We start from the raw sequence: 12,690 nt of genomic DNA on the forward strand, positions 1-12,690 counted from the left end.
CAGTTTTGATAAATGTCTGGGCCCATACATTTCACTGAAGTTCCCTCTGTGATGTCTCTCCTCCGTTCGTGATGTCAATCATCCCTTTCACTTTATCACTATGTTTCTGGAAGATTGTTTATATGTATTATTTCTGTTGCCTAGGAAGGATTTTCAGGAAAATGCCCTTAAATTAGAAATAAAACTTATTCAGTGGTTAATAAACACACTCTATGTTAAAGTTTTGAGCAGGCCTCAGAATTCCTAATGAATGACTCATGATATTAGAAGTTAAAAGACAAAACTTCCATCCCAGGTGATTTTAGGGAATGGCTCAGAGAAGAACATTTATTAACTAATGTGCAGTAACTCTAATTACTGCTGTGAAAGAACGGTGAGAACATTAGTGGCTAGCGGCTCCATTCAATCCTACTTACAGGAAATGAGCTTTGATGCAAAGCTGACTCTAGGACCTCAAGGGACAGCTGCATTGAAGACTGAAGTTGATGTTGGAGATGAGAGTGAAGGGAAAGAAAGAGATGATTACATAATGAAATGGAAGACAGAGAGTCTAAGTAACAAATAAAATTTAAGATTTTATGTTCTTTGGAGCTGCTTGTTGTGAAGAAAGGAAGGTTGGATGAAATGAAACCACATCAAATGCCACAGTGTCAACAGTGAATTGCAGTAATGTTCTGAAACAAGCTGTGTCCCTATATTGGAAAACAAATCTGGTGCTTGCCAAGTATTGATCGATGAACATAGAGTCTTGCCTGTGTGTGTGTGTGTGTGTGTGTGTGTGTGTGTGTGTGTGTGTGTGTGTGTGTGTGTGTGTGTGTGTGTGTGTGTGTGTGTCAGAGGCAGTCAGGTTTACAAAAATTTGCACCTAAAACACACCGTCATTGAACTGTCCAACTGTCAAAGAATACAAATGTTTGAAATGTCTTAAAAAATCTCACATCAGAACAGTGTTTTGGACTTTTTTTCTTGTGTCACAGAAAGTTTTTTAAAATATTGATAGCTTCATTAGGTATTTAACTTCACTTTGTGTCAGCACAGCTCCTGAGTAGGTTGAGAAAATATGGTGGGGAGGGGGCAAAGGAGGCTGCCTGGCAGGCTTAGCTTGGCAAATACAGAAACATTTATTTAAGGGTCAGGGTAATGCGTACAGGTCAGCGCAGTTGGTATGGGGCAGGCATGGGAATGAGCAGAAAGACATAGGAGAGTAGGATACATTTCTTATATTATAACAATGGATACAATTCAATGGTACTTCACTGGCTGTAAAGCAGGAGGTACGAAAGGTGACATAGAAATGCAAGTTTATCTTTATAGGTGTTCCCTGATTAGAGAATTAAAAATAAATTGAGTTCCTTTGCCCACTGCAGTTCAAACCGTGTTGGAAAAACATATGTTCGTATCCATATAATGTTAATATTGGATCAGTATCAAAATCACATACAACCAATTGTACTCAGTCACTATCAAGATTCACAAATGTCTAGTAACCAAACTGGTCAAGATGCCAAAGGGCAATCCAATGCCTGCAAAGCTACTTCAATAAGCAATGAATGCCTTTCAGAGAGAAAAAGTGATAAATTTGGCAGAAGGAAAACGGTGTAGTTTTAAATTTTTATTAGAAGTTTTAATGTTGCCAAATCAATGCATAAGAACACAAAATAAAATGGAACAGACTGTATTGTCTATCAAGCCTGTTTCAACAAGCAATACCATCATGGCTATTCTTAGGCTTCAATTTCACTTTCTCTTCATATTCCTTGATTCTCTGAGACCATAAAACCATAAGATGTCGAAGCAGAGGTAGCCCATTTGGCCCACTGAGTCTATTCCACTATTTGATGAGATCATGGCCGTTGTTCCTTCTAAGTTATACAATCTATGCATGACATAGAACATAGATAACAAGAACAGGACAATGCAGGAACAGGCCCTTCGGCTCATCCTGTCCGTGCTGACCATGATGCCATTCTAAACTAATCTGCCTGAAAATGGTCCATATCCCTCTATTACCTATCTGTTAATGTGCCTGTTTAAATATCTCTTAACCTTTGCTGCCACATCTGCTTCAATTACTTCCACTCGCAGCACAGTCCAAGGCACCCTCTGTGTACATCTCTTTTAAACTTGTCCCCTCTCACCTTAATTTGCCATTCCCACCCTGGGAAAGGGCCCCAACTATTCACCCTATCCATGCCTCTCATAATATTTTGTACTTCTATTAGGTCACCCCACAGCTTCTGACGCTTGAGCTAAAACAGTGTAAGTTTGTTTAACCTCTCCTTAACATTAACATATCAAGGCAGCATCCTGGTGAACCTCTTCTGCACCCTCTCCAAAGCCTCAAAATCCTTCCTATAGTGTGGGAACCAGAACTGCACGCAATACTCCAAATGTGACCTAAATATGGTCTCACACAGTTGTAATATGACATGCCAATTTTGACTCTCAATGCCTCGACCAATGAAGACAAACATGCCGTATGCCTTATTTATTACCTTATCCACTTGTGCTGTCACATTCAGGGAGCTATGGACTTGCACCCCAAGATCCTCCTGTATATCAATGCTTCTAAAGGTCCTGCCATTTACTGAATGTTATCCCCTTGCAGTTGACCTTCCGAAATATATCACCTCACATTTGTCCAGATTAAACTTCATCTGCCATTTCTCCACCCAACTTTCCAACTAATCTATATTGTGCTGTATCCTTTGACAACCTTCCTCAATCCACAACTCCACCAATTTTTGTGGCGTCTGCAAACTTACTAATCAGACCACTGATATTTCTATTGACGATTGGTCTGCTGACTCAGTTTACAGAATTGATTCCCAATTCCAGAAGTCGCTGCTGTGCTTGGACCTCAGAGGTACACACAAGACAGAAAATAAAATTGTGCAAACACTGATCATAGTTGGTTTGATAATCATCAGTTCCACTTTCCTGCCATTTTTTCATAATCCTCAATCCACTTATTGATTAACAATCTGTTTATTGCAGTCTTGAATATACCTCATTATGCAGACTTGACAGCCCTCTGTGGCAAGGAATTCCACAAATTCAATCCACTTAGAGAAGAAATTACTCATCATCTGTGTCTTAAATGGGTGACCTGTTACTCTGAGATTATGCTCTCTAGTCCTAGACTCTCCAATAAGGAGAAACATACTCTCTGCATCTACCCTTTGAAATTGCCTTTTTTTAATGAAGTCACCTTTCATTCTTCTAAACTCCAATGAGTACAGACCAAACTACTCAACCTCTTCTCAGAAGAAAATCCCTCCATATCAGAAATCAACTGAGTGTACCTTTTCCGGACTGCCTCCAGTGCCAGTATATGTATCCTTAGGTAAAGGTACCAAAATTGTTCACCGTATTCTGGGTGTGGTCTAACTAATGCAATGTTTTGTTTTAGCAGCACTTTACTATATCGATATATAATTCCCTTTAAAGTAAAGGCTGACAGTGCATTTGCCTTCCGTCTTATGCGCTGAACTTGTATGCTAGCTTTTTGAGACGGATGTCTAAAGCCTCCCAAATTCAGCTGTACTGCCGTCTTTCTGCAGCCTTTCTCCATTGAAAGGATATTGAACTCTTTCATTCTTCCTGTCAAAGTGTCACATTATATTCCATCTGCCAGTTTCTACATGCTCATTTATGCTGCCTATATCCTTCTGCAGACTCCTTGTTTCCCATACCATTTTTGTGTCATTTACACACCCTCACTTCTTTCTGGGGGAACGAACTCTTACTCATAACCCTTCGCATGAAGAAATTTCTCTTAAGTCCTGAGAAATTGAGGCCTTAGTCAGAGATCATGACCCCATGGGTCTAGGTTCTCCTGGCCAAAGGAAATTATCTTTCAGTCACTACTTATCAAGCTCCATAATCTTGTATGTCTGGTGAAAGCGCTTTACTGATCATGTATGTGAGAAAGAAAGAGCAAGTCCAATTACTGTATTTGTTAGAAGTACGGAAGTACAGCAAAATGTTCCTTAGTCATTCCAGGAAGATTTGTTCTTGAAAATTTCTTGGCTTTCCTGTTAGCTATCTAAACGTAATTGTTAAAGTAAAAGTTTGATAGCATGTTATTAAGGCATTAAACAAATTACTTAGGAACTTAAATAGTTCTTCCATACCAAAGAATTAAAAACTAAGCGACTGAAAGACGAGACTACAGGTAGACAGACATATTGATGTATTGAACAAAGACAAATAAGTGGCTGTTTGGGCTGACAACTTTATTTACTAGTATTGAGTGAGAGAGCATTTACACTCACCAGGGGGTTTAACCTTCACCTCCAGAATATTGGAAGATTTGCTGATTTTCTTCACCCATTGGTCCATCTGGTTTTGGTGCCACAGTTCAGCAATGCACTGGTATTTTCCAGCCTCCAAGTCACTGGCTTTATTGACCACCAGACGGATAGTATTAGACACTGCCTTTGTTATCATTATTTTATTTGTAAAATTTGTCGCCTTATCCCCCCACGAAATGGATGTGTCACGGGCGAAGGTGATAATGTCATAGCTGTTGCTTGATCCAGCAGGCTGGAATTTCCACGTGACAGAAACTGATACTCGAGAAGGATATGTTGGTCTGATGAAACACTGAAGTTGAAATGCGTTATCATAGATCACTGATGGTGTTCGTGTTATTGCTGTAACACTGAAACCTGTTTCTGTAAAGTTAAAAACAAGTAATACTATTAACTTCCAAACATTTCATGTAATAGAAAGATCTTTTCCCTTGCCACCTCCTCCTTCCTAAAGGCACCCACTTTTACTGAATATGAGTCACAGAGCTGTACAGCATGGAAACAGACCCTTCAGTCCAACATGTCCATGCTGACCAGATATCCTAAATTAATCTAGTCTCAATTGCCAGCATTTGGCCCATAATCCTCTAAACACTTCTTATTCATACATACATCCAGATGCCTTTTAAATGTTGTAACTGTGCCAGCCTATTCAGCCTCTCCCTATAGTTCAAACCCTCCAGCCCTAGCAACAACCTTGTAAATCTTTTCTGAACCCTTAAAGTTTCACAACATCTTTCTTATAACAGGGAGACCAGAATTGAATGCAGAATTCCAAAAGTGGCCTAACCAGAGTCCTGTACAGCTGCACCATGACCTCCCAACTCCTATACTTAATGCACCGGCCAATCTCAGTAAGCGTGCCAAATGCCTTTTCTGCCACACAGTTTACTTGCAACTCTACTTTCAACTATGAACATGTACCCCAAGGTCTCCCCAGGATGTTACCATTAAGTGTATAAGTCTTGCCCTGATTTGCCCTACGAAAATGTAGCACCTCACATATATCTAAATTAAACTCCATCCGCCACCTCTCAGCCCCTTTGCCTATCTGATCAGAGTCGCTTGTAGGCTGAGGTAAGGTTCTTTACCTTCCATTCCATTACACCACCAATTTTGGTGTAATCTGCAAACTCACTTACTATACCTCCCATATTCACATCCAAATCATTCATATAAGTGTCAAAATGCAGTGGACTCAGCACCAATCCTTGCTGCTCATCACCGGTCACTGGCCTCCAGTCTGAAAACCACCACCACTCTGTCTCCTATCTTTGAGCCAATTTTGTATCCAAATTGCTAGATCTCCCTTTAATCCATGTGACCTAACCCTGCTAACCAGTCCCCAACTGTTATGGGTTGAATCTTACAATTTTGGCGACGTGCAAAACGCATTGAGTTTTTTCCTGAATGAGTCACCCATGAGGCCTAGTGAAATTTCTCACTCTATCCTACCAAACTCACCTCATTAACTACCTACCTACCACTATGATATCTCTCATGTCTGATTCGATCCCTATCTTAATATATGTCATTTGCCGAACAACTCAATGTTCACCAGAAATCCCTTGAAAGATCAACATCTCTGGCACTCGCACCATCTTTACAAGACCACTGTGTGCCTAAGCTAGCATCGACATTTCTTCAGGGCAATGAAATGGCAGAGCAGCTGCAAAGTCATGCTGCTCCTGGCACATAGCTGGCGTGACTGAGATTCCCTTACAGAAATAATGCCATTTTCTCATCCTGGTTGCTGTTTAACCACTGAGCCACAAACCTTATCAGTCTAATCTCTCTAAGTCAGTGCAAACCTGTCCCCAGTGTCCGCTGTACACCCGTATATTATCAATGTCCAACATTGGATATCAGATATCGGTAAGCAAATCTAGCAATTCCAAACACATGGTTTATTTATAACCAGCAAAAGTGAACACAAACAAAACCATTAAAGGCTGAAGTTCACCCTTACATTGCTACTCAAATGTTGGTATTACGACCACTGACTATTTCACATTCCATGTTTATCTGCTGCACCCAGCTCAGATCAACTGGAACCAGGTGTCAGTCAGGTCCTGTCTGGCTTGTGATGCCCAATGCAGCTAAGGCTATATTCATTATCAATGTTTCCATCCTGTTCCTTTGCCCAGCTCATCAGCACATATCACTGCCTCATCGCATGTTTGATGTGTGCAGAGCAACCCCCACTTATTGGTATAAGCAATGGAACCACATCTTCAGTACCCTTATCACCTGCTCCACCACGGCCCTGGTCAGCAACCATGAAAGTTATCACTGAAGTCAGTGCAGTCCTTCATAATACTTACATGACACATAATGCAGCGATGTCCCCCTCATCCCACAGCACCCTTGGAAGTTTCACAAGTGATAGGATGCTTTGCCCAGCATTGGTCTCCTTTTAAGTCATTGCCACTAACTTCTGCATCTTCACTGGGATGTCAATACTAACTACGCAAGCACCAATGGCATAATGCAATCTTTCTTTGACCAGCATTTGATATCTAAGCATGTTTACTCTGCATGCATTGCAAATGGTTGAAGAAATGATTGCAAATGAAATGTATCTGGAGTTTACAAACGCATGGTTCATCACTTTGCCCCTATAATAGTCTGACTCAACAACTGTAGGACCCAATGTTTTTCCCATTAAATGACACTGACTTTGCCCAACCCTGGCATTGTCCTAGCCATTTTCTAGGCGCAGTTGGCATCTGGAAAACAGCAAATAATGGCAGGGATCACAGCTCACAGTGGACTCTGTTAGCATCAGGATTTGTCCAGTTGCCAGTTAACTCGCTGGAGCCTCAACACACCTAGTTTCTCACTCTGACCCAATAGCCCATAAGGGCTAAATGTGACTTTTTGTCATGGATCATTATCCTGAGATGCTGCACGGTCCTGAGCAACAAGAAGTCTCCAGACAGCCAGCAGTAAGGTGAAGTCGCTAGGCACCCACTATAACTTTCATGTGGAGAATGCTTGACAGCTGTTTTATTCAGCTTGTTTGGTAAGATAAAGAGCTGAATATTAATGAGGTGATTTGTGCCATTAAAAGGCATTTAACAAACTACAATCCCACTTAAGTGGCAACTCACTGCTGTCTCGTGAGAAACTTGCCTGGCTGCTTGACACTGCATAAAAGGTGCAATGAATTGTTCCTGATATCGAGGTATTCCTTACTGGACTTCCCATCTGATTCTGCCATAAATCTCATCAGAGCCTGTGACATTCAGGCTCCTGCGAGATTCCACTCTAACTGACCAAAGGGATGCTTCAACACAGCAAAGTTAGCTTTCAGATTGTCAAGCCTTAAAACAATTTTTTGAACTTGGTTACAATCTTTCATTACCAGGCATATCACCTTAAAGACTCCTGAAAAAGATTCTAGCTACCCTCTGTCCCACCAACAAGCAGCCCTCCATCTACTGCCCACCAACTCTGTGCAGGATAGTCATTAGCCAGTCATAAAATAGCTAACCATCATGGGAGAGGTAATCTGTGTACCAGGAATGCATTGCAAAAGACACCATGTGTACCTCAGCTCACCATAAATTGCATTGAGCGCACTAGCACTGTCCTCCTTACAACTAAATATCTCCACAACTAACGTTTTAACTAGTTGGAGGTGCAAAATTTCAGAAGATGCTTCCTTATATCAATTGTGATGGATCCAATCCAACATCCTTATTCTGAAAATATTATGCTGTACTTAGCCTATCAATATCCTCTGCACACATGTAATCCCAAAATTGAGATTTTTATGTTATTACTGTAATGCATTATTCCATTAATACTTCCATTCCAACAACATAATCACTGTTACTCTAATTTATACAACACTGCTCCTTTTAGATATTCAGTGATTACAGTACTGCAAGAAAATTTTCAGCCCTTGGGTTTTCTTTCTATGCGAGTACTTACCAAGAGGTGTTATCACTGCTACAGTGTGAGCAGATTGCTTTCCTATCTGCTGCCAATCTCCACTCACGTTCATGATCCATTCAGTGACTGTACAAACATACTCTCCTTCATCTGATATCACTGAATTATGTAGCCGCAAGATAAAAGAATCTGGTTGCTGTTTGGTCAGCCTGAGTTCTCCATTAACATCACGCTTACGATAGAGTGTACCAACAACCTGAGTACCATCCTGGTCCAAGCTGACGATATCGGTAACTTGTTTCTGCTTGTTGATTAACTGCCAGGCAACAGAAAGGTGGCTGTGGTTCCTGACTGCTGATTGAACATCACAAGTGAACTGGAGTGAGTTACCCTCCAAAACCTTAGTGGTATTACTGGTAACTGTTGTACTCAGGCTACTTTCTGCAGGAAATAAAATATTATTAGTTCAATTAGTAGTTTTGTAGAAAACAATTGTATAAGATCTTGTTTCGGATCACAGGAATCAATATGACTATGTTTTATGAGAATTTGTCATTATTCCATTCAATGCTTGTTTTAAAAATAACTTACGTTTTACAGGCAACGTTTCTTTGTCGCAGTGAGAACAAGTAATCGATAGATGCTTTGATTAATGTTACCTTAATGCTGGCAATAATCCAGTTAGACTATTGCTATAATTTCAGGGTAAACTGTTGAGGAATTAACGAACAAAAGTGTGATAGAGAAAGGGGAAGAAAGGTTATTCTATGGGTGGTTTTTGTCTTTGTCCATAAACTGTCTAGGATTCGAACTACATCAATTGGTCAGTAACCAATGTTATTATATATAATATTGTCAGTGTCAGAAGAAATACTACCATTTTCTGTCATATTGAACCTTCAGAAACATGGTCTATAGTTTCAAAACCTACCTGCTCCCAATTCCATTCCAGTTATCTGCTCCATCCTTCTCTCTGACAACAATCTGAGATTAAGCTCATCTTTCTGCAACTTTGGTGCCATATTTGGTCCTGAGATGAACTTCCAATCTTATATCTGTTCCATAACCAATATTGCATTTTCCACTGGTAATGCCAGCTGACTTTGCTCCTGTGTCAGCTTCACTGCTGCTGAAGTCCTCATTCTTGTCACTGCTACTTGTGAACTCAGCTAACTTAATGTGTCATTGGTGGTTCTGACTGGTATCTCACTGTCTGCCCTCCAAAATGCAGGTGCTGTGTTCTAACTGCCAGCAAGTCCTGTTCTCCTGTCGCTCCTATGCTCATGCACTTATATTGGTCCCTGGTGTTGAAAGGTCTTGACTGCAAATACCCAATTTCTTTTTAAATCCCTCTGCAGTCTTGCCCGTCTCCACTCTGTAATCTACTTGAGCCCCTCTGAAATTGCTGCGCCGGTTTAATTCTGGCTTGTTGGGTATTCCTAATTATAATTGCTCTACCACTGGAGGCCATGTCTTCAGCTGCCTGTAACCCATGCTCTGGAATTCCTTCCTTACAGCTATCCTTCTTGCTGCCTCACTTGCCTCTATTAACGTATTCATTAATATCTTCCTCTTTGATCAAACTCTTGATCTCTTTATGTGAATCAGTGCCATGTTGTATTAAAAAAAAACAAAAAAACTTTGGATGCTGTGAATCAGGCACAAAAACAGAAGTTGCTGGAAAAGCTTAGCAGGTCTGGCAGCATCCGTGAAGATAAATCAGTGTTAAAGTTTTGGGTCCGGTGACCTTTCCTCAGAATAGTGTCATGCTGTGTTTTACAATGCTCCTGTGAAGCATCCATGGACATTTCATTGCACTAAAAGTGCTGCATGAGTTATTTCTCCTCATGTTGCTCACATTGTGTCATAATAAGTAATTCCCAACTAAACAATAGCTACTGTGAAATCAACACAATATCCAAACCATCTACTTTTATTCGTTTTGATCTAATTAGCCTGAAGTTTCCTAAAACCAGACGTAAGTGACATGCATTCTTTAGATCTTCCGATGGATTTGCTGCAGCTACTACCTTTAAGAAGCACTTAGTGTCTACTAGTCTTTGCATTTAAGTGAATAAAACTGCTTTGAGAGAGGTAATACTATTTTTCAAAGAATGTAATTCAATTGTGTTTTAGTATAACCCTATTACAGTTTTTGTTCCCATTACAACAAATGCTGTTTTAAATTTTTAGCCTGAGTACACAGCACAGTCTTGTCGTGCATTTCGTGTTTGGAGAGTCAACATAACATAAGGCTGATTTATTTCGAATGTGCATACCAGTAATAGAAAAGTTAATTTGCTTGCATCATAGAAACACCAGCCAGGTAAAATCAAGCATTTCAATTCATGGGAAATGCAGTGTTACCTTAGGAAGATGACTTCTGTATTGGCCGTGAATAACAACTGTTGCAAATGATACATTTACAATATGGTCGAGTGAACTATTTTGATTGGGCTTGCTGCTTCAGAGGGACATTTCAATTTCAATTCATACATCCAAACACAGAGAAATTAGAAGCCTGGCAGCTATTATGAGCAATGTTACTGTAGCATGTGCATGCCAAATTTTACTTTAGTGGAAGGATTAACTCATGAAAACGTTTGAAATTGTGGGCAGCATAAAAATATGGCATAACAATTAAAAGTAATATTAATCACAAATGTAGTTGCTATTGCGTTCTCTCTGGAATAAAAGTTATAAATTTATGAAGTTTACTATTTAAATATAGCATTTGGACTTCATCCGATTTTGATCTTCATTTGAACTATAATAGCAGTACAAGTGGTAAATATGGAAAATGCATCTCAAACAATCAGTGACTGAAGGGGGACAGGTAGAAATTCAGAGAGAGAAATGGGCAGGAACTGTCTTTGATCACTCATCACTATGAGCAAGTGTTTCAGTACATCGTTTTAACATTATTGTCTTCATTGTCAATCGATTCTTTTTGAAACCCTGAAGACCTGAATTCAAAGAACTTCTAATAAATGAATGTCAGTGTGAAGTGCATTTATGATCATTTTTATTTCTTCACGGCAGACTCACATACTTTCATGTGAAAAAAAAATTTAATTCTGACATTAATACCATAACGTATTGCTGTTTTGTGGAAGTATAGCTTCTATCATTTTTAGGGGAAGATGAAAGCCAAAAACATCAAAGGAAATGCTCTCAATGCTAACACTGGCTTGTGATTTTCAGTCAGTCATTCTGGTCAGCTTTTGTTTTCATCTGTATGAACAGTAGAACTGACATCAGAGACTGCAGGCAGAGATCTGACAGACTAAGTCATCACTACAGTTGCTTCTTGATGAACAAAAGCTAATGTCACTCAAAATCAAGAAGTTCCTTTAAACCTATGTTTTTTTGGTAATATTTCTGCATAACAGCAAAATAAGTGGGCGAAACTTTCACCCTGTGACATTGTTCATCTTGTTTCCTAAAATGGCAAATCTACATTTAGTTTTCAAATATGTTTTACACCTGATAACTGGGCCCATTAAACCCAGATTCCTTCGTGAAGAGCTAACAGAAACAAGTAGAACCTTTCATAACCATGGGAAAGTTCATTTTTCACTTTTGTTGTTATCACACTGATAAGAGCTGCGTTACTAAGCAACATTATTTCTGCTTAGTCTAGAGCAACCTTGACAGTTGGAGAACTGCGACTTAACTGATTAGATTGATTGAATTTAAAATATGAGACAAGATCAGTTGCAGAGAAAAACTACTTATGACTAAAAAAAAACACAGTAACTAGAGACACTGCTTCATCAAATCAACTTCTTTGTCTACCTGAAAGAGCGCACAGAGGATTCTGGAATCCTTCTGCACTTATTCCAAGTTACCAACAGATTGCATCTCATTATTTCTTACAAAAATGAAAACTTTATTCACATAGTTACTTACTGATAGACTGGACATGGATCAAAACTTTCGGAGATTTGTTGGTATCTCTGGCAATGAATTCTCTCGTCACTGTTTTCTCATGCTCTGTGGCCCGACAATGGTATTTGCCACTGTCCTCCAGTTGAACATGGTAGATTTTCAGCAGGTATGTTGTATCTGTCTCCTTTGTGAACCTTACATATCCCAGGCGATCTCTGTTTGCATATTCACCATTGACTGTCGCTACAGCATTACGGCCAATGTTGGCAATTTGTGTGCCGTTAAAAATCCACAACACTGAAAAATATCGATCCTGTATGTTTTGAGCTTCAATGATACATCTTATTTCCATGGTATCTCCAGCTATGAGAATTTTCCTTTCATTCTCTAACTGTACATTGAAGTTCTTATCTAGAACAGAATATAGACATGCAGAAAAATATTAGAGCGAGGGAATTTAGTAGTGAAGAATTATAAACCTAAGTTTGTTTCACAAGTCTTAAGATCATATCTGCATAGTGCAGTTTGTCCTGCCAACCTTTAAACCTTCGCTGCCTGTCTCCTAAAGAATTTAACTCTATCT

At 39.6% G+C, this 12,690-nt stretch overlaps 1 protein-coding gene across 1 annotated transcript in view; it reads right to left on the reverse strand.

Annotated features, from left to right (window-relative positions):
* Nucleotides 1-12,690, reverse strand: part of LOC125456939 (immunoglobulin superfamily member 3-like) — a 189,105-nt gene that overhangs the window by 50,271 nt on the left and 126,144 nt on the right. The window contains exons 4-6 of the mRNA XM_048540551.2: nt 12,129-12,518; nt 8,256-8,657; nt 4,278-4,679 (exon numbers count right to left, since the gene is read on the reverse strand). Of these exons, the coding sequence (XP_048396508.1) occupies nt 4,278-4,679; nt 8,256-8,657; nt 12,129-12,518 (1,194 nt within the window). The remainder of the gene's footprint in view (nt 1-4,277; nt 4,680-8,255; nt 8,658-12,128; nt 12,519-12,690) is intronic.

Source organism: Stegostoma tigrinum, chromosome 12 (assembly GCF_030684315.1).
Source record: "Stegostoma tigrinum isolate sSteTig4 chromosome 12, sSteTig4.hap1, whole genome shotgun sequence".
Taxonomy (NCBI): Eukaryota; Metazoa; Chordata; class Chondrichthyes; order Orectolobiformes; family Stegostomatidae; genus Stegostoma; species Stegostoma tigrinum.